Source organism: Acomys russatus, chromosome 8 (genome assembly GCF_903995435.1).
Source record: "Acomys russatus chromosome 8, mAcoRus1.1, whole genome shotgun sequence".
In the NCBI taxonomy this organism is placed as follows: Eukaryota; Metazoa; Chordata; class Mammalia; order Rodentia; family Muridae; genus Acomys; species Acomys russatus.
In genome coordinates, this window is record NC_067144.1 from 2734213 (window position 1) to 2755530 (window position 21318).

General features: G+C 52.7%; 1 protein-coding gene across 1 annotated transcript; it reads left to right on the forward strand.

Annotated features, from left to right (window-relative positions):
* Window positions 1-1370: 1370 nt before the first annotated feature.
* Window positions 1371-20116, forward strand: Lztr1 (leucine zipper like transcription regulator 1). Its single transcript, XM_051150619.1, has 21 exons — window positions 1371-1879; window positions 2271-2333; window positions 4442-4498; window positions 8620-8699; window positions 9092-9200; window positions 11104-11187; window positions 12208-12265; window positions 13340-13479; window positions 14316-14517; window positions 14762-14917; window positions 15307-15417; window positions 16024-16116; window positions 16207-16302; window positions 16387-16552; window positions 16849-17018; window positions 17176-17332; window positions 18005-18131; window positions 18255-18404; window positions 18935-19040; window positions 19118-19198; window positions 19375-20116. The coding sequence occupies exons 1-21, from the start codon at window positions 1689-1691 to the stop codon at window positions 19489-19491; spliced, it is 2514 nt and encodes an 837-aa protein (XP_051006576.1). The 5' UTR covers window positions 1371-1688; the 3' UTR covers window positions 19492-20116.
* Window positions 20117-21318: the final 1202 nt, after the last annotated feature.

Below are 21318 nucleotides of genomic sequence, written 5' to 3' on the forward strand. Positions count from 1 at the left end.
GTGAGTCCATCCTGAGCTACCAGAGATCTTGTTTTGGCTGTGGTGGCGCACGCCTTTAATCCCAGCACTCGGGAGGCAGAGGCAGGCGGATCGCTGTGAGTTCGAGGCCAGCCTGATCTACAAAGTGAGTCCAGGACAGCCAAGGCTACAAAGAGAAACCCTGTCTCGAAAAACCAAAGGGGGAAAAAAAGGTTTGTTTTTTAAAAGCTTCAGAAGCTTTTGTATTTTCTCACTTAAGACAGAGAGGAGCTGGGACCTGAGGCAGACTCCATGCTCACAGCAAAGCAGCTGTTATTGTTATTTAAAAGTCACATAACGCAGGGTGTGGTGGCTCACACCTTTAATCCCAGCACTCGGGAGGCAGAGGCAGGCAGATTGCTGCAAGTTCAAGACCAGCCTGTTCTACAAAGCAAGTCTAGGACAGCCAAGGCTACACAGAGAAACCCTGTCTCGAAAAACCAAAAACCAAACCAAAAATAAAAAGCACATAGCTGGAGAGATGGCTCAGCAGTTGAGCACTGACTGCTCTTCCAGAGGTCTTGAGTTCAATTCCCAGCAGCCACGTATCTATAATGAGATCTGGTGCCCTCTTCTGGCCTGCAGGTGTACATGCAGATAGAGTATTCATACACAGGAGAGTGGAGAGAATCACATCTTTAACCCCAGCAGAGGCAGTGGCAGAGGCAGGTGGATTCTGTGAGTTCAGGGACAGCCTGGGCTAACACAAAGATACCCTGCCTACAAAAACAAACAAAAATCATGCCATTGTTATAAACTCACAAATAAAAACACTCAACTGGATTATAGTAGCCACTCAAAACCTATCCAATCCCAATCTGACCCCCCTCCATCTCTTTTTTGTAGAGTTGGGCTAGCCATTGTGAAGTTGCTCTTGCCTTTTACTATTTTACATTTATATGGACTAAACCACAAAAGAAAAAAAAATACCAACTAAAAACCCATTTAACTTTTATCCATTTTCACGACTTCATGCGTTCCTGAACTGTCTGAATCCTCATTTCACAGGCAAAAAAACGTTTCAGCTGGCATCACCCTACAACTTAAAAAATATGGGTTGTGGTGTAACCTAGTGGCAGAGCGCTTGCCCATCAGGTCCGGAGTTCAAAGCCCACCGAAGAAAAAGGGAGAAATAAATGAAGACCCTGCTCTTAAACAGGAAAGGAAAACCCAGAGGTTCCCCTTCACCAAGAGTCCCAGACAACAGAATGCAAAGGGGAGAGAGAAACAGCGAAGGCCAGGTTTAGGGGTCGCAAACACAAGGCGGTCAGTTGAGCTGCCTGCAAGCCGGAAACCTCCTTCAGGAGGGGGGGAACCTTCCGGGAGACAGCAAATCCCGACTACAAGGCATGCCGGGAGTTAGCCCGCCGCTGTCTAGGGTATAGAGGTGGCGTTTCCCGAAAGGGGAAACCCAAGCAGAAATGCTTTCCAGAATGTGACGTTCTCACGGTATGATAACGTGAGGAGCCCCGCCACTAAGCTCCTCGACAGCTCGCCGTGTCCCGGGGAGCGCGAGGCTTGTCGGGAAAGACCGGGGACCTAAAGCGCAAGCTGACCGGAAGTGCTACATCGCCGGCGCAGGGCTCTCTGGGAAGTGTGGTCTTTCGTCTCGGCCCGGGCGGTGGCCGAGAGTCCTGAAACCTGGGCGGCCCGTCCGGCTTGGACCAAGGATGGCTGGGTCCGGAGGCCCGATTGGGCCTGGGGCCCTGGCAGGAGGGGTGCGCTCCAAAGTGGCTCCGAGCGTGGACTTTGACCACAGCTGTTCAGACAGTGTCGAGTACCTCACGCTCAACTTTGGACCCTTCGAAACAGTGCATCGCTGGCGGCGCCTCCCGCCCTGCGACGAATTCGTGGGCGCCCGGTACGGATCCTGAAGGCTCTGGGGGTGGAGACGAGAGCCGTGGAGGTGCCAGGACGGGCTAATCTAGGGAGGAGATCGCGTGTGATGTCAGGAGTATGGACCGGTCGTTGCCGACGCAGAGTTCCCAGGGAGTTGCACAGCAGTGACCCTAGGCAGGGTACCAGACCTGTTGTATTTCTGAGGATTCAGTTTGGGTCCCTGAGGCATGGGTGTGAGGTGGGGAGTCTTTGCTGTCTGATGGAATTGAAGGATCTCTGTATATCTTGGCAGTTGAGAGGCTGTACCCAAACTTACGTGGCAGCCACCCTGTGTAGTCTCATTCCTTGGGTGCCAGCCGGGAGAGTCCCAGTCTCACCACCTTTCACTCTTTCTTTTTTTTCTTTCTTTCTAGGCGCAGCAAACACACAGTCGTGGCCTATAAGGATGCCATCTATGTGTTTGGTGGAGACAATGGGTGAGTTTGCCTGTTATGATGGGAGTGGGTGGCAGGGGACGATGGCAAAGCGACACTGTTGTCTGTGAATGGCCACATTAGCCCTGTGAGCCTGTTTGCCCATCTCTGTGGTGCTTTGTACTTGGTTCCAAAAGGTATGAACTCAGGTTTCCAGACTTGGTGGCAGCTGCCCTCACTTGCTGAGGCATCTCACTGCCCCCAAAAACAGTCTTATTGGTGCTCTGCATATCTTGCTTCTGGTAGAGATTTCCCTGTGTTGTTTTAACCTCCTGGAAAAATAGTCTCCCTGGAAATGACCTTCGAGCCCATCTCCATGCACACGGACTCCCACCAGTTATGCTGAGGTTATATGTTTGCGTAAGACCCCGTCCCCTCAGGCCCAGAACCTGGCTAAAGGCCAGGAAGGGTACAACAGCCTTGGTCCTGTAGACTACCTGGGATAGCTGATCTAGAGCAGGTGAGATTTTTCAGGAACTCTGGTAGGACATGCTAACTTGGCATTTAGCTCATCGTCACAGTGTCTTTCCCCAAGAGCAGTTGGAGATCCATTTACAACTGCAAGTCAGAGTGTGCCCCCTCCCTCAGCTGCCAGCCCTGCAATGTCTCTGCACCTCTGTGTAAAGCCCAGTCCTCGCGGGAGTTTATGGCCTGCTTGCTCTGCTTTCCTGTTTCTCAGCCAGCCCTTGGGATGCCTTGCAGCCGGGTTGTTCCAAACACCCTGCTGCCCAGCCCTTTGCACCTTTGTTCCTTCCCTTCCACTGTGCCTTACGGATGAGGCCTTTGTGACCTCCCTTGTGACTTCTCTTACCTCTTACTAATTCCATTTGCGCTCCCTGCCCCCAGCCTGAGAGTGCTGGCCATGATGCATGTCCTCTGCCAAGACAAGGCCACACTCTTCTCAGCTCTCTATACCATTGCCCGGTCCTAGTCCGCACTGACTGACTGAAAGGATGGGCCTTAGTGAGAATTCCCCACACCGAGGGAGATCAGTGCCCAGCATAGAGGGCCAGTGTCCTCAGCATTTTCTGTAGCAGATAGACTGCTGCGTGCTGATAAGCAGAAATGTTTTTTGGTATGTAGCTTCAGAAGAAAGTTAGAGGAAGTTTACTTACGCATCTATTTGGTATAAGCCAGGGCAGCCTCCATCAACAGAGTGGGAAAAGAGTTTCCCCTGGGCAGCAGCAAGTTTCCACATTGGAAGGTAGGAGCAAGTCGGGGTGGGGCCTGGTCGGTTAAATTAGACTTCTTCAGGCTTCCAGCAGGGGGGCTACCACACCTACTCTGGTAGACTGCAGTCATGGGCTTTCATGAAAAACTGGTAAGTTCTGGGCTCATCTGCCTGAAGGCCTGCGTTTATGAGACATTTGGCCCCAGTTACTATTCTGGTTTGCACTGATCTTTAGGGGCCTAGTATAATAACTTAGTTCAAAGCAGCAGCCTCCCATAATTTTGCTTAGCAAGTGCCACTAAGTTTAAGTAGGGGGTTAACCGATGGAGGGCAGGAACGAGGCAGGAGAGCAGCTTCTAAGCATCAACTTCCTGGCTGTTTGGTTATGCTTCCGCTCCCATAAAATGAAGTGGGGGGGGGGGGTTGGAATCCCCCTAGCACAGACTGAGCGAGGCAGGGAGGGATACCTGAGGTACGCTGAGACTGGTTGGTTGGTTCACCTTTCTTCCACATCAGCAAGTTGGTAACAGGCTAGAATGTAAGCTGCCCAGTGAGCAGGGAGTTATCTTGAGTGCATTATGCCAGATGGCAGGCAAAAGAATAGCATGCAGGGCTCCCTGATGGTTGAGCCGGACTGTCATTTTACTGTGGCCTTGGAAGGGTTAAGTGGAGAAGGAGGACTTCTGGAGGCTGGGCCCAGTTCCTGCTCTCATAGTGGGCTGCTGCTGGTGCGGTCATGCTGGCCTTGCCTGTGTGGGGAACTCTAGTTGCCAATATCAGCTGGCCATTACTTTTGAGCTTTGGGCACTGATGGGTTGTCTGAGCCCTTCCTGCTGTCTTCAACCCTGGGTGCATCCCTTGACCATCCTCGAGATCCCGGCAAGGTAACACCTTGCAGAGTAGCCTGGCTACCACTGCCCTCTCTCTGACTGCCTTTCAGAAAGACAATGCTCAACGATCTCCTGCGGTTTGATGTGAAGGACTGCTCCTGGTGCAGGTGAGTTGCCGCCGCTGGAGGACCTCGCCTGTCCCGAAGAGCCTCAGCAGTGCACCGGAATCACTGGCTGACAGGGCCAGCTCATCATGGAGGGCCAGGGAGAAATAGGACTGACGAGATCCTAAGTGAGAATTCCCCACACCAAGAGAGATCAGTGCCTGGCATAGGGTGCTGGTGTCCTCCTCAGCATTAGGATGAGCCTTAGGTGGCTTTCCTCTTTCTCATGGCTTTCTGTGAGAATGCGTATCCTAACTCCTGTGAGCAAGGGAGTATGTGTGATCTACTTGGAGGTCCAGAGATTCTGACTTGGGAGGGACCTTCAATCAGCAGAACTTGTCCTGAGCCAGGAGCTACTGTGGGAACTCAGACAGGCCATGGACAGGACTCAGCTAATTAGTTTTCCCAGAAGCCACCTCAAGGCTGGCAGCAAGGCCTCCTGTCCTACCCTTGTCTCAGAGGGCTTAGTTGTCTGCCAGTCCACACCACACAGGTATTGAGCAGCATGCAAACCCTATGAACCACAGCCCCAGCTGTGTGGCCTTGGTCAGGAGCTACTTGCTCTGTTTGAGTGCCACATATTTGTGTTACCTACAGTGGTGCCAGTCTGGGAGCAGTGCACACAGCTGATAGGAGACACAGACCTGAGGGTCAGGATTGTACTGGGCTTGCTAACTCCCATAATCTGTTCACACAGGAGCACAGCACCACCCAGCCCCTCTTGGTGCATGCTCTGTGGTCTGTGGGACAGCCTCCTTTGTCCCCAGAAGCCTTCTGGGGTGAGGTCTCTTTTCATAGAGGAGGATGCAGGGCTTGGGAGATGGTGTGACTGGCCTGGACACTGAGCCAGGCAGGACAGCGCCACTTGGCGCCATGCCCTGTCTTAGGTAGGGTTTCCATTGCTGGGCTACACCATGATCAAAAGTAACTTGGAGCCGAGTGTGGTGGCGCATGCCTTTAATCCCAGCACTTGTGAGACAGAGGCAGGCGGATCGCTGTGAGTTCGAGGCCAGCCTGGTTTACAAAGTCCAGGACAGCCAAGGCTACACAGAGAAACCCTGTCTCGAAAAAAAAAAAAAAAGTAAATTGGGCAGGAAAGTTTCTCTCAGCTTATAGTTCCTGTCACAGTCCATCACTGAGGGAAATCAGGGCAGGAACTCAAGGTAGGTGTCTGGAGTCAGGAACAGAAGCAGAAACCATGGAGGTGTGTGTGTTGCTCACTGTCGTGCTTCCCATGGCTTGCTCAGCCTGCTTTCTTACAGCACCCAGGACCACCTGCCCAGGGTGGCTCCACCTATTATGGCCTGGGGCCTCCCACTTCAATCACTAAATAAGAAAATGCCCATAGGCTTGCCTGCAGCCTGATGTTAAGGAGATGTCTTCTTTATTGTAGTTTTCCTCTTCTCAGATAACTCTAGCCAGTGTCGAGTTGACAAAAACAAGCAAAAGCAACAAAACCCCACAACCAACTAGGGCCCCACCTCCCACCCCCAGCCCCGCCTGGGCACTGGCATAGCAGCTGAAGGCCTTTCTCACACTTGGTCTTAATACAACTCCTACCAATTCTTTTAGTTCTTTTTTCTGGGCTGGATATAAAATCCAGGGATTAGTGCATGCCAGGCAAAGACTCCACCTCTGAACCTCTGAATTTTCTTTTTTTTTTTTCTTTTTTAGTTTTTTGAGACAGGGTTTCTCTGTGTAGTCTTGGCTGTCCTGGACTCTCTTTGTAGACCAGGCTGGCCTCGAACTCACAGCGATCCGCCTGCTTCTCCCTCCCGAGTGCTGGGATTCCAGGTATTTGCTACCATGCCTGGTCGATGCCGTGTTGGGTATCTAACTCAGGGTTTTGGCTAGTCATGCTAAGCAAGTTTAGTGTAGGCTAGACAGGCGCTTGACTAGCTAAGCTCCATTCCAGGTCCAGCTCTCAACTAATTAAAAAATTCCTTTGACTGGCCAGCGAGACGGCTCAGCAAGCCTGTGGCCTGGGTCCCATCCTCAGAACTTGAGAGAAGGTGGGAGGAGAGAACCAGCCATCTCTACAGGGCTGGCCTCTCGTCTCCACACACGTGCACGAGCACTGTGACAGACGGAAGTGAAAATCACTTTGAAGACTTTGTGTTAGTCAAAACTTGCTTAAGAAAGGCAAACTAGAGCCAGGCATGGTGGCGCATGCCTTTGATCCGAGCACTCGGGAGGCAGAGGCAGGCAGATCGCTGTGAGTTCGAGGCCAGCCTGGTCTATAAAGTGAGTCTAGGACAGCTAAGGCTAACACAGAGAAACCCTGTCTCGGAAAAAAAAAAAAAAAGAAAAAAAAAGAAAGAGAAAGAAAAGAAATGCAAGGCAAACAAGCTAGATGGCAGGTGGATTTCTGTGAGTTTGAGAATAGCTAAACTATGAAGTCAGTTTCAGGACTCACCCCAAAAACAAAGAAAACAAAACAAACAAGCAAAAAGAAAGGTGAACAAGATGGCATACACCTATGATATAGCACCTGAGACGTTGAGGCAGACAGATCATAAGTTCAAGGTCGGCCTGAGACCAAGACCCTCAACTCAAAAAAAAAAAAAAAAAAAAAAAATCTTTAGTCCCAGCACTGGGAGGCAGAGGCAGGCAGATCTCTCTGAGTTCTGGGCAAGCCTGGTCTACAGAGCGAGTCCAGGACAGCCAAGGCCATTCTACAGAGAAAGACTGTTTTGAAAAAACACAAAATCTAGGAATGCATGCACCTTAGTGGCAACAGTGCCTGCTTAATATGAACAAGTTCCTGGGTTCATTGCCCAACACTGCAAAAAATTCACACATAGTCAGGTATAGCAGACGCTTAACGTTCTAGTTTTGAGAAGCAAGCAGGAGTGTTGCAGATCTGGGACCAGCCTTGGTTACATAGCAAGAGCCTCTCAAAAACAAGTAAAACCAAATAACTTAGGCTGAGCATAGTGGTGCAAGCCTACAAGCCCAGCATCCTGAGACCAGGACCAAGTCAAAATCTATTGCCTATTTGAAAAAGCAAATTGTAAAATATCTTCCAAATGATTCCATTAAAAACAGAAACACAAACAAACAAACAAAAAAACCCCAAACTCTCAGCTCAGCATTACCAGTGGCTCTCACCTTTAACCCCAGCAGGCAGGCAGAGCTCTGTGATCTGAGGCCAGCTTGGTCTACACAGTGACTTCTAGAGAATCCAGGGCTATTAGTAAGACCCTATTTAAGGAGAAAAGAAAAAAAAAAAAAAAATCAGGCCTGGTGGCCTTTTTTTTTTTTTTTTTTTTTTTTTTGGTTTTTTGAGACAGGGTTTCTCTGTGTAGTCTTGGCTGTCCTGGACTCGCTTTGTAGACCAGGCTGGCCTCGAACTCACAGCGATCCGCCTGGCTCTGCCTCCCGAGTGCTGGGATTAAAGGCGTGCGCCACCACGCCCGGCTCGCCTGGTGGCCTTTTAGTCCCAGCATTTGGGAGGCAGAGGCAGGTGGATCTCTGTGAGCTTGAGGCCAGCCTGGTCTACAGAGTGTGTTCCAGGACAGCCAGGGCTACACAATGTGTTTTGTGTCTCAAAAACACAAAACAAAACCCTTCCGGGAGAGGCCTCTTAGAGGTGTGCAGTAACAGTGCAGAGCAGTGGCCTCCCTCCAGGAGGGAGTTGTGTGCTGTTCCTTTGGTTTCATCCTGATCAGTGATGTTTTGAAGCACTCTATGACAGAAGCACAGAAACAAAAAAAAGCTGATGCCAAGACATCCCATCTCTCCTCCCATCTCTTTGGGTGGCTGAGGCGAAAGATTGCATGATCCACAAATGAAAGAACCTGCCCAAAAGGATTAACAAATTACTGTAGTCATGGTGATGCCTCCCTCTAGTTCCAGTGTTCAGCTCTAGTTCCAGTGTTGGGGAGACTGACAGGATGATACATTTGAGGCCAAGCTGGACTACATAGCAGAGTGAGTTACATGGCAGCCAGCGCTACTGACAGCAACTCTGTAACTTGAACAGAAGGAGAGGGAGGATAGGTAGAAGAGAGAGATGGAGGAAGGAGAAGGGAAGAAAATGGGAAAGGAGGAGAGAGAGGCAAAACAGAGCATAGAGGTTGCCTGGCTGACCCCTCACTGACCTCACCCTGTGCCTCTCCCAGAGCCTTCACCACGGGTACCCCACCAGCTCCCCGTTACCACCACTCGGCTGTTGTCTACGGGAGCAGCATGTTCGTCTTCGGTAAGCAGCCCCCTGTCCTACTCAACCTTTCTCAGACTTCTTTCCACTCAACACTTCCACTGCCATGAGGCTCTGAGCCGAGCCGGGGTCTCTTCCCCGCTAACTGTCCACTGGATCACTGAAGCTCTGGCTTGAGGGGCCTGCTTGTCTCTAATGTCCTGAGCTCACAGGGCTGGGTGTGTCCTCTCTGGTGGCTGGGGCAAGAGACATCAGTGTGCCCATCTCTGCATCCCAAGAGCCCAGTGCAGGGTTAATTTGGGTGTGTAGTCAGTACCTGGGGTGGGAGGCTTGTACATGTTAACCAGGGACCCCACATTTCTACCCAGCCCCCACATTTAAATACTAAAGTAGTACCCTAGATCTAACAGTCTACTTGCATTATTCTCAACCAGGGGGCTATACTGGAGATATTTATTCCAATTCCAACTTGAAGAATAAAAATGACCTCTTTGAATACAAGTTTGCAACTGGCCAGTGGACAGAGTGGAAAATTGAAGGGAGGTAAGAGATTCATTCTGCTGAGAACTTTCACAGTAAGAGCGGCCAAATGGTCTTCAGCCTGGGATGTCCCTCCCACATTTCACATGGGAGTCCGTGGCTGGGAGGCTTCCTCTCTCTTTCTTTCTTTTCTTTTTTCATTTCGTTTTGTTTTGTTTTGGTTTTTGGTTTTTCAAGACAGGGTTTCTCTGTGTAGCCTTGACTGTCCTAGACTCACTTTGTAGGCCAGGCTGGCCTCAAACTCACAGTGATCCACCTGCTTCTGCCTCCCAAGTGCTGGGATTAAGAGTGTGCACCACCACCGCTTGGCTTTTTTTTTTTTTTTAAAGATAATTTTGTAATTATATTTATGTACAGAAAACTTAGCAGCGTACATTTAACCCAGTTTAGTGGCGAGTTCTTTAGCCTTTGCCTTTTCCAGCTTGGCAATGTAAGCCACAGATTTAGGACCCAGGATGTTGCCTCCCCAGTGGCGACAGATCTCATCCTTATCCGTTGTTCATTTAATTGGTCCTACTAGCTCCCACCAGCTTAGCCAGAGCACCCTTGTCTTCTGAGTTACCTTTTTTTTTTTTTTAAAGATTTGTTTATTACTTATTGAGTATTCTGCCCGCATGTGTGCTTGCCTGCCACAGGAAGGCACTGGATCTCATAACAGATGGTTGTGAGCCACCATGTGGTTGCTGGGAACAGAACTCAGTGCTCTTAACCCCTGAGCCATCTCTCCAGCCACTGAGGCTTTCATTAATTGCTTAATTTTCATCACTGCTGAGTCAGCTGGGGGAGTGGCTAGCTAGGCAGGTGTCTGCAGCTGTCAGGGATCGGTGCTAAGTCCCCGTTGCCACAGCCTGCTCCCCTTTTCCTGTGAGCTGCTTTGTGAGTACACCCTACAGCATTTTCAAAGCTGCTGGGCCACCAAGTTGGTTTTGGTTGTATTTTATTTCTCAGCACGGGGTTAGAACCCAAGGCCTTGTTGATACTGGCAAGCTCTCTGCCATCAACCTTTAAACCAGGTCCACACCTGATTCTTTTTAGATCTCATATAGGTTAGGCTAGCTTTGACCCTGCTGTGTGTCGCTGAGGGTGACTTTGAATGGTCTGATCCTCCTGTCCAGGCTCTGAGTGCTGGGCTTATAGGTGTACCGTGCCATGCCTGGTTTTTTTGTTTTTTGTTTTTTTGTGGTGTTGGGATCAAACCTATGGCTTCCTGTATGCTCGGAAAGCAATCTACAAATTGGGCCACATTCCCACCCCTTAGGAGGGTTTTAGTTTAGTTTGGTTTTAGCTTTGTTTTTCGCTGTTGTTTGTTTTGAGTCAGGGTCTCACATAGTCCCACTGACCTCAGGCTTGCTGTCTAGCCAAGGCTGGTCTTGAACTTCTAACCCTCCTCCTTTCATTTCTGTAGTGCCAGGATTTACAGACATGGACCATTATGTTCATTTTCAACATCTGAACTTTTTACACATCTGCTGCCCAGACCTCTTGTGCTATTGTTTGCTTCTAGTGTCCCAGCACCGGCCCTTGAGCTCAGTGTCAGTGTCAGGCAGATGTGGCCCTAGCTGCTTGATACGTGACACATGGAGCCCTGTCCTCCAGCCTGTCCTGATGACTCCTTTCCTCATTTAAAAAAAAAAAGTGTGTGTGTGTGTGTGTGTGTGTGTGTGTGTGTGTGTGTGTGTGCGCGCGCATGTGGTTTTTTTGTTTTGTGTTTGAGTGTTTTGCTGGCATGTATGTCTAAACTACCACATTCATGCCTGGTGCCCGAGGAGACCAGAAGAGGGCATCAGATCCCCTGGGGCTGGAGATACAGGGATGGTCGTGAGCTGCCACGTGGGTGCTGGGAACTGAACCTTCTGAAGAACAGCCAGTGCTCTTCTGTGCGGAGACTTTTTCCTTTGTGTTCTAGGTTGCCTGTTGCCAGGTCAGCTCATGGGGCCACAGTGTACAGTGACAAGCTCTGGATCTTTGCTGGCTATGATGGCAATGCCAGGTAGGCAAGCATGGTCACGTGTCCTACCTTTGCATGTCCCCAGGCGCGGCATAAGCTCTCTCGGCACCGGGTGCCCAGGCTGGGGTTAGTCACCCTGCTAGGTTCTAAGTTTCTCAGGAGAGAGTGGGGTGGCGAGGCTTCTGAGTGGAGCTCCCAGCCAAGGGTGTGATCCCTTGATTTCTCAGATGGGGGTATTTGAGTGACAGGAAGGGCTTAGAGGCAAGAAGCATCCCAACTCAAGTCCAGCTCTGGGTTCCTCTACAGTTTTCTCTTTATTTACCGTATTTTTCGGACTATAAGACGGACTTGACCATAAGACGCACCCAGTTTTTAGAGCAGTAAAACAAGAAAAACAGCAATCAGACCATAAGACGCACCCTAACTCCTCCCCTGACTTTTTTTAGGGGGACGTGCGTCTTATGGTCCCAAAATTATGGTATTTATTGTTTTCTGTTTTGCTTTTGTTTGACAACAAAGTCTCTATGTAGCCCTGGCTGTCTTGGAACCCTCTGTGTAGATGTGGCTGGCTTCAAACTCAACAGTGATCCTCCTGCCTCTGCTTCCTGAGTGCTGGGATTAGAGATGTGGGCTTTCACACCAGGCTTCCTCCTTATGTTAGAAAAGTAATTTTGTTATATTTGTCTAATAACCAAAGCAGCACATGCTCACTCTAGACTTGAACGCTGCAGAAACTAATAATGGCACAGTGGAGTGGTAGGTTTTATGGGACACATACCTTCTCCCTGCCCCAGGTAGCTGGTCCTGTTTCTTTCACCTGGTTGTTGTGTGTAAAGCTATTTCTTTCTGTCTTGGCTGGTCAGAGAGCCAGCAGCAAGTAAGAACTGCTGGGGCTGGGTGCAGGGATTTGAAATACCATCTTCTTCCCCTGAAGTTCTCATCTCTTCAAGGAACATGGCACAGTGTCCCCTGACCCACATGGCAAATGGTTCTTTGCTGGAGCTAGCCCTCCCAGCCAGGCTCAGGACCAAAAAGGATCCTGCCTTCTCTGTCCTGATGCAGGTTGAACGACATGTGGACAATTGGCCTCCAAGACCGAGAGCTCACATGCTGGGAGGAGGTGAGGGGTGCAGGTGGGAAGTTGGGGCACTCAGGGCTGCATCGCAGCATCCAGAGGCACGGGATGAAGGAAGCTGGTGAGCAGATGAGGAGCTGCTAGGGTGGGGTCAACAGCGGTTACCTTCCCCCCACCCCCCACCCCCCACCCCCCACCCCCATTACCAAGGCCTAGCCTCTTTCCCCCTTGACCTTCTCCCAGCCCAATTCCATTATTAGAGAAGCCAGTTGGCCTGGGTGTAGCTTAGTTGCTAATGTAGCATGCATGAAGACCTAGGTTTGATTCCTAGGCCCACATAAACTAGGTGTGGAGGTGCATGCCTGTAACCCCAACACAGGAGGTGGGTCAAGGTGACCCTCAGCTACAGAGTGAGTTAGAGGTCAGCCTGGGCTACCTAGAGAGTTCTAGGTTAGCCAGACCTGTACAGTGAGACTCTGTCTCCAAAATGAATGAATGATAGACGCTTTGGGTCTGAGGCGATAGTCCAGTGGTGGCGTAGCACCTACGCATCCCTGCCTTTGATCCTTAGTGATAAGAGCAGAGTGAGAGAGACAAAAGCTCTGAGTCCTGGATGGGCAGAGTGACACACGTGACACACGTGGATTATTCTAGTCTACCCTCGTGTGAACACAGGCAATGTTTTGCCCGTTGCTTTTCCTTAGAGCTTCATTTCTTGTATAGAAATGATATTTTTAGTTCCAAATGAAGCTCCTGATTTTAGCTTCACCTGATCAGAACTGGACCCATGTGGGTAAGCTGTGTCTTTATTCATTTCAAAGTGTAGGATAGCGTAGCCTCAGGCCTGCGGGGCCCTGACTGACTGAGCCTCGGGCCTGCGGGGCCCCGACTGAGCCTCGGGCCTGTGAGGCCCCGATTGACTGAGCCTCAGGCCTGCAGGGCCCCGACTGACTGAGCCTCAGGCCTGCAGGGCCCCGACTGAGCCCCGGGCCTGCGGGGCCCCGACTGACTGAGCCTCGGGCCTGCGGGGCCCCGACTGACTGAGCCTCGGGCCTGCGGGGCCCCAACTGACTGGGCCTCGGGCCTGCGGGGCCCGACTGAGCCGCTCTCCTACTCCAGGTAGCCCAGAGTGGCGAGATCCCCCCGTCCTGCTGCAACTTCCCCGTGGCCGTGTGCCGGGATAAGATGTTCGTGTTCTCAGGACAGAGTGGAGCCAAGATAACCAACAACCTCTTCCAGTTTGAATTCAAGGACAAGACGTGAGTTCTCAGGGTCTGGGGACACGTTCATGCTTGTGTTTGGTAACCGTTGTGATCCCCTCCTAGTTCCCACACACAGCAGGAGCAGACAGTCTGGAGGATGGGTATTTGGTACCCGCAAAGACGCCTGGGGTATGGCTGTAGCTCAGCAAGATATGGCTGACCTGGGTGTGGAGGATTCCTTGGCCATGTGTATTAGCTTGCTCATTGCCACTGCTAACAAGTGTGGCTGGTACCAACCAATCTCATGTGGTAGCAGAAGACAGGCAGGGTAAAGTAGGCTCTCTACTCCGTTTGGCTGCTGACTAGCCTTGGACCCTATGATGGGGCTAGCCTCTGGCACTGGAAGTAACAGAGGAAAAGGAACAGGGCTTGGGAGGGGACACAAAAGCTGCCCGACAGGTCAAGGTAGAAGGAAAAGCCAGAAATCCTGGGTGGAGGGATCAAGTCCTGGGGCTGGCACGGAACCGATGGGATACTGCATCTGTTTGCCTTCTTCCGCTAACCTAGCAGAGGGAGTCTAGTGTTTGGGCAGTGCGCTCCATTCCCAGAGCAGACTAGTAGAGCTCTGTCCTGTTGTTGCTGTCTGCTCTATGGTGATGGGAGGAGAGGGCATTGAGTAGGGCCCCATGGTAGGTTGCACGGAGCTGGGTAGGGCCAGTACCTGAGCTAAACAGGTCAAGGGATGCTGCGCAGTCAGGCTGGTGCCTTCCCTTTAGACCATAGGTTGACAGTACAAGGACTTTAGGAGGACTTCCCAAGAGGACTGCACACACAGGAGGAGTGTGTGACAGTCAGCCCCTATCCCAGTGTTGGTTCATGGTTCATGGCTCTAGGTGGACACGCATCCCTACTGAGCACCTGCTCCGTGGCTCCCCACCCCCACCACAGCGGCGCTACGGACATACTATGGTGGCCTTTGACCGCCATCTCTATGTGTTTGGGGGTGCGGCAGACAATACACTGCCCAATGAGCTGCACTGCTATGATGTGGACTTCCAGACCTGGGAGGTTGTCCAGCCGAGCTCTGACAGTGAGGTGAGTGATGACTGGGTTCCCTGGGCTCCATAGAGCCAAGCAGAGCCACCTGAGAAGCCTCACGGCCCTCACTCTTTTCATGCCTGCACTGTGTCTGGCTGCACTGGGCCTGAAGACCTCTGGGAAGCATTCCAACCACTCTCATGGCCTTACTCAGCGTCTCGGCCCTCCTCTGGAACCCATAGCAAGCCCTGGAAGGGATGGTGGCTTGGTTTATTTCCTTCTTGTGTATGTTTCCCCCAAGGTTGGTGGGGCTGAGGTGCCGGAACGAGCGTCCTCTTCTGAGGAGGCAGCCCCCCTAACCTCAGAGGAGCGGAGCAGCTTTAAGAAGTCCAGAGATGTGTTTGGCTTGGACTTCGGCACTACCTCAGCCAAGCAGCCTGTCCACCTGGCATCAGAGGTGCGTGCCAGGACCCTTGTTAAAGTGCTATTACTCCCTCCTGGAAGCAGGAACTCTTGTAAATGTGTAGAGCAGGGCTCCTGGAAAAGCTCGCTCAGGTGACACACCTGGCTCTGGGAGTCCCATGCTTTCTCCTTTACAGCCAGTGTGGCACTCTGGACTAAGGACTCTCTTTCCCCGGGTTCTCTGCAACTGGCCCTGCCCTCTGCCCCGCCTTATAGCCCCGGTTTCTCTCTGCACCTGCAGGAGCACCCAGGAAACCTCTGCCCAAGGGATGGGGAGTTTTAGCCTTGCCTCTTTTATGGCCACATGGAGCCATGACCTGGCCACAGCTTGGCCAGTGTTGGAGACTGCCCTGTCCCATGGTGGCTTTGTCTATTTGTCCTCAGCTGCCCAGCGGGAGGCTCTTCCACGCAGCTGCTGTCATCTCTGATGCCATGTACATCTTTGGGGGCACTGTGGACAACAACATTCGCAGTGGGGAAATGTACAGATTCCAGGTAAGTAGCCAGTGGTTCTGTGAGGCCTGCTGGGGTAGATGGCCCCCAGGGAGGCAACTGAGGCCCAGTGCCTGTTGATACAGCTAAGCCTGTGGAATGGCGGCATCTCTGAGTAGTCTAGTAGAGAGGGTTGGGTTGTGGGGGGCATAGGTCTAGGTAAACAGATGACACTAGGAATAAGGGAGCTTTAATACAAAGCAAGGCAAGCAGAGCCTCAGCCTAGAGGAGAGTGGCAGGTGAGCTCATAGGACCAGCAGAGGAGTGGGCCAATCTGGGCTCTATGCTGGGGCCTCCAGGGAAATCAGAGTAGCTCCGTCCCAAACCTGGGGAAACCACTGGTTAGGACAGGGGCTCCTGGCATAGTGGAGGCATAGATAAACCTATCTCAGTGGAGGGGAGAGGTAGGACGGGGTTGCCTGAATTTCTAGGTCTAGGTTTATTAGAAACGGCGCAGCCTGCCTAAAGCCTGAGGACCTCTGTCAAAGAAAAACAGTGGCTCAGGCAGGACAGTCCTCAGCCAGGCTCACCTGAGCCCCGGGCTGAGGGTCCCAGGGCTGGCTGGTCTCAGGATGACTTTTGTTGCTTGCTCACCGATTGTCTCTGCAGTTTTCTTGCTACCCTAAGTGCACACTGCATGAAGACTATGGGCGCCTATGGGAGAGCCGCCAGTTCTGTGATGTGGAGTTTGTGCTTGGTGAGGTAAGTGTGACTGTCCTGTATCTGCTGGCCTCTGTCCCCTGGGGCAGGGGCTCTGGGCTTTTGCCCACATAACATTCATTCTTTATGCAGAAGGAAGAGTGTGTGCAGGGCCATGTTGCCATTGTCACTGCACGGAGCCGCTGGCTCCGTAGGAAGATTGTGCAGGCTCGCGAGTGGCTGGCCCAGGTAAGGCCTCTCTCTTTCAGCCCCTGCGACTGGAACGCTTTGTCCACTGTACTGGGGTGCTCTGAGCTCCCTTTTCCCCCACAGAAGCTGGAGGAAGATGGGGCCCTAGCTCCCAGGGAGGCCCCTGGTCCCGCTGTGGGCAGGGCACGGCCACCTCTGTTGCGTGTGGCCATCCGTGAGGCCGAAGCCCGGCCATTCGAGGTGCTCATGCAGTTTCTCTACACAGACAAGATCAAATACCCACGGAAAGGTCGGCCTGGGGGGGTGGGCGGGGTGGACTAGGGTGGGCGGGGCGTGGGCAGCCAAGCCAGGGGTAGGTGGGGCGGACCAGGGTGGGCGGGGCGTGGGCCGCCGAGCCAGACTTGGTGCCGCTAGGGCTGTTACAGAGTGCCTGAGGCACTAGCCGTGGCCACCCTGGATGATAGCAGTTGGCATGCAGTCCAGCTGCCCTCTTGCAGCCCTCTGCCTTAGCCATGGCTGGAGCGCTGGGCTCTATTCTAGGCCCTCCTTTCCTGGGCCCCTAGGCTCAGGGGCTTTTTGGTGCAGGCCACGTAGAAGATGTGCTGCTCATCATGGATGTGTACAAGCTGGCCCTGAGCTTCCAGCTGTGTCGCCTTGAGCAGCTGTGCCGGCAGTACATTGAAGCGTCTGTGGATCTGCAGAACGTGCTGGTGGTGTGTGAGAGTGCTGCCAAGCTACAGCTGGGCCAGCTCAAGGTACAAGTTGGGGTTAGTCTGGTTGCCAAGAGCGCTGGCCAGTCCAGGCCTTCCCGGATAAGGTGGGGTACGTTCCCTTGCTCCCCACTACAAGCTCTGTTGCCCAGCCTGGGCCTCGGCCTGACCCCACTTGCCTGCTGTGCCTTGTCTGTCCCAGGAACATTGCCTGAACTTCATAGTGAAGGAGTCCCACTTCAATCAGGTGATCATGATGAAGGAGTTCGAGCGCCTCTCGTCCCCTCTGATTGTAGAGATCGTGCGGCGGAAGCAGCAGCCGCCCCCTCGCACACCCTCCGATCAGCCTGTGGACATCGGTAGGGAACTGCTCATGCTGTCTTTGAGTGCAGGGAAGTGGTGCCGGGAGACTTAGGAATCACCTACCTGCCAGGTCCTTGGGGCAAGGGTGGCTCTGTGACGCACCCAGGGGCTTCCAGGCAGAGGCAGGCATGTCTCCGAGAACTCAGGGGCTTTCAACAGCAAGCTGTGTGCCAGCGAGCCTGAATACCCATGAAACCCACTCCTCGGGGTGACCTGTGCCTTCTCTGATTGGCTGGTCACATATGATGTTTTGGGGTCCAATGGGGCAGCTGCGGCTGTGTATCACCGGGTGCTTCTCCTCCTACCCCGCAGAGATTGATAGCATCTTCACTTCCCCAGCTCTCTTTGGGGCGTGTACTGACCCTGCCACTGGCATCAGAGTCCAAAAGTTGGGCTTATTGGGGCGTCCAGCACGAGACCGGAAGCTGGTCACACAGGGCACGTTGTGGGAGATCAGCTATTGCAGCACCCATGAGGGTCGTAACAAGGCCTGCAGGGTCCAGGCGGATGAACTGAAAGCTGAGGGAAGGAGAGACTGGCACTTCTGCCTTGGAAACTTTGAGCAGGGCAGTGACAGGGTCACTGTGGAGAGGCTACACAGAAACAATGGTAGCCTCTTCACTCAGGGTCGAAGCGGGATCTTCTCAAGGTTCTCCCACACCCTGCAGGCACATCTTTGATTCAGGACATGAAGGCCTACCTGGAGGGGGCAGGCTCAGAGTTCTGTGACATCACACTACTGCTAGATGGCCACCCACGGCCAGCCCACAAAGCCATCCTGGCTGCCCGCTCTAGGTGTGTTGAGGACCTAGGAGGGAGGGAAGGAGCTGAGGGGGGGGATGGGGGGGGGGGGGAGGCAGGGCAGGGCCTCACTGCTGACTTCCTTCTGAGAGCTGGACTCTACATCTCTATTTGCAGCTACTTTGAAGCCATGTTCCGTTCATTCATGCCGGAGGATGGGCAGGTGAACATCTCCATCGGGGAGATGGTGCCCAGCAGACAGGCCTTTGAGTCCATGCTACGCTACATCTACTATGGCGAGGTCAACATGCCCCCCGAGGACTCTCTGCATCCTTTTACCTGTTGGTGCTCCTGGGCCACCACTGAGGAGCCTTAGAGTGTCCAGGGCCAGTGCTGGGACTACTGGTCTCCAAAGGCCCCAAGCAGGTGGGCAGCTGGAGGGGGCACTCTGCAGCTAGCACAGTTGGGTCCCGACCTTTCCAATGGTGGGACAGGCAGGCTAGTTACCACTGGTTAACAGGTAAGTGGATGTTGCTCGTGCTTCCTGTCAGTCGTGTCTCTGCCTTGGGTGCAAGGATACCTGATGGGGCCAGAGAGGGCTTGGGAAAATTCTGTGAACGTGCACATGGCAGTCAGAGCACTCGGGCTTCCCTGGATCTTGAACGGGGATCTTTGAGACCGAAATGGTTCAGAGCCGGTTCAGAGAGCAAGCTGGCTGGGGCCCGTCTGGAGCGCTGGCTTCTGGGTTTGTACAGTTCTGGCAGTCTCCTCCCCAGGAGGACAAGGGATGCGGCAGGATAGGTGGATGCAGGCGAATACATGTCCTTTGACTTGGCAGCTCCTTAACTTGTACCCAGCTACCTGTTTGCAGCGCCCTACTACTATGGCTTCTACAACAACCGACTGCAGGCATACTGCAAGCAGAACCTGGAGATGAATGTCACGGTGCAGAATGTGCTACAGGTAGGGCCTCAGGACCTTCAGGCCACACCTTCCCGGGGGGGAGGTGGCATAGTGCCTCATGGTTCCTGCCGTTGCAGATTCTGGAGGCGGCTGACAAGACGCAGGCACTGGACATGAAGCGGCACTGCTTGCACATCATTGTACACCAGTTCACCAAGGTCAGGCTCTGGCCCCAGTGTCCTAAGTCCCAGCCCTCCCCAGCTGGCCTGGGCTCTTGGCCATTGCCCACTGTCCTTAGACAGCCTAGCCCTAAGCAGGTTAGGCCCCAAGAGGACTCAGCTGCCCACCTTGGTCCTCCTGGGAGTCTGGTTTCATCTAGTTTTGGTCTGTGCAGGTCTCTAAGCTGCCAACTCTGCGGCTGCTGAGTCAGCAGCTGCTGCTGGACATCATAGACTCCCTGGCCTCCCACATCTCTGACAAGCAGTGTGCAGAGCTGGGTGCTGACATCTGAGGATCCTGGTGGGGACCCTACCTGTTTGGAGAGTGACGACACCCAACCAATTGGCCACATCTCCACCTGCAGAGTGACCACTCCTGTGAGGTCAAGGCAGGGCAGAGGTGTACAGGAACTCCCAAATGCTGCACTTCCATTGAGGACACAGGCCCTACGGGGAATGGCAAGTTAAGCAGGCTCCCTTTCCAGCTGGCACCTCTCCCTAGGAGACCAGGGCTCAGGGACACCACCGAGCAGTATAGCAGCGATGGCTCTGTGTTGCCCACGGCTGTGTTGTGGAACCAGCATGGAATCCTATTGTCAGAGGATGAGGAGGCAAGTTACTCTAGCAAGAGGCTACACCCAGGTATTGTGCATGGGGCCAGTGACAGTGTTCTGCTCCTACACAAGAACTTTGGAAGGTTTTGCTCCCAGCTCCCAGGGCAGCAAGCCTAGCTCGGCCTCCCAGAGAGGCTGCATATTCTGGCCGCACCCAGTGTGCATCTCTGGGCCAAGGAGAAGTCAGCAGAGATGATCCTATGCACGTGTTCTGTCACAGACATGCCTCTGGTACAGCTCTGCCAATGCTACTGACACACTTGGCTGGCATAGTTGCCACCACGGGCCTGCCTTCTGTAGCACATGATAGGAGAGTCCCCAGATGTGGGCTTAGCATATCTTCCCTGTTCTGCCCATGTTAACACATGGTGTCAGCTATAAGGGAAGGAAAACTACATACCTGTGATATCTCCTCAGAACCCTGGGCTGCCTATCCTTGTTAGCAGACTGCAGGCCGTTAAAGCCTACATCTCAGTACAGCACAGTAGACCTTTATTTGAGTACACGAACCTATTCTCTCTTACTTCCTAGCAAGCCACTACTCATTTAGGAGAAATGCTTGGCTCTTCCTGGCCTTAAAACACACCTCCCTCCTGTGCTCCATTCACCTATGCTGTGGGGCTCCAGGTAGAAAGGTGCCGTGTGTGGCAGTCCCATACGGACAGCCAGGAAGTGTGATAAGATGTGCTGGGAAGAGAGAGAGGGACCAGGCACAAGCTGAGCTCAAGAAGCAGCTAAGCTGAGTGAAGGGCACCAGCCCATGGCAGCCCAGGCAGGCTGGATAAGGGCCAGCTTGCCACTGTGTGAGCCATTCCCCCACGTGGCCTCGTCCAAACCTCTCTGGGGGAACACGTGAAAGCTTTGGTCTACAGCTCTAAATGCTGATGCCTGTAACTGGCCCTTCAACTATCTCTTCTACACAGGATATGAATAAACATATACAGCCAGGACTCCAAAGAGAACCTTGTGTACCAACCACAGCCAGAAGCTCAACTGTGCTTGGGCTGTGTGGCCACGCAACAGTAGGGAGAGGGCACTTGGTATTTGCTACAGACACAGCTGTAGTAAGAAGCCTAGGTTCCCAAGGTAAATATAATACCAAGGCCTGGACCTGAATGCTATATCCAAAACAGACTAACATTTCTCTAGGTATGGCCTTGCACACCTGACAAGTGTAGTGCCCTATGTTGGTTTTGAGGGCAGCAGGGCCAGGGGCAATGCAAGGGACTGGCCCAACAAATGAGGCCTGTGGACAGAAGCTTGTGCCTCTACGTAAGTTCCAGTCTGACACTGGCCATGACAGTACATGTCTATAATTCTACCCAAGGAAGGACAAGTAGGATTAGGGGTTTAAGGTCATCTCTGGCTATAAAGAAACCATCCTGGACTACATGAACCCCTGACTGAAAAAGGATAGGGTACAGAGTTGCACTCAGAGGAGCTTGCTTTCTTACCTCAGAACTTGAAATCAAACTTCCCTAGGGCCAGGAGGCTGCATGCCAGAGT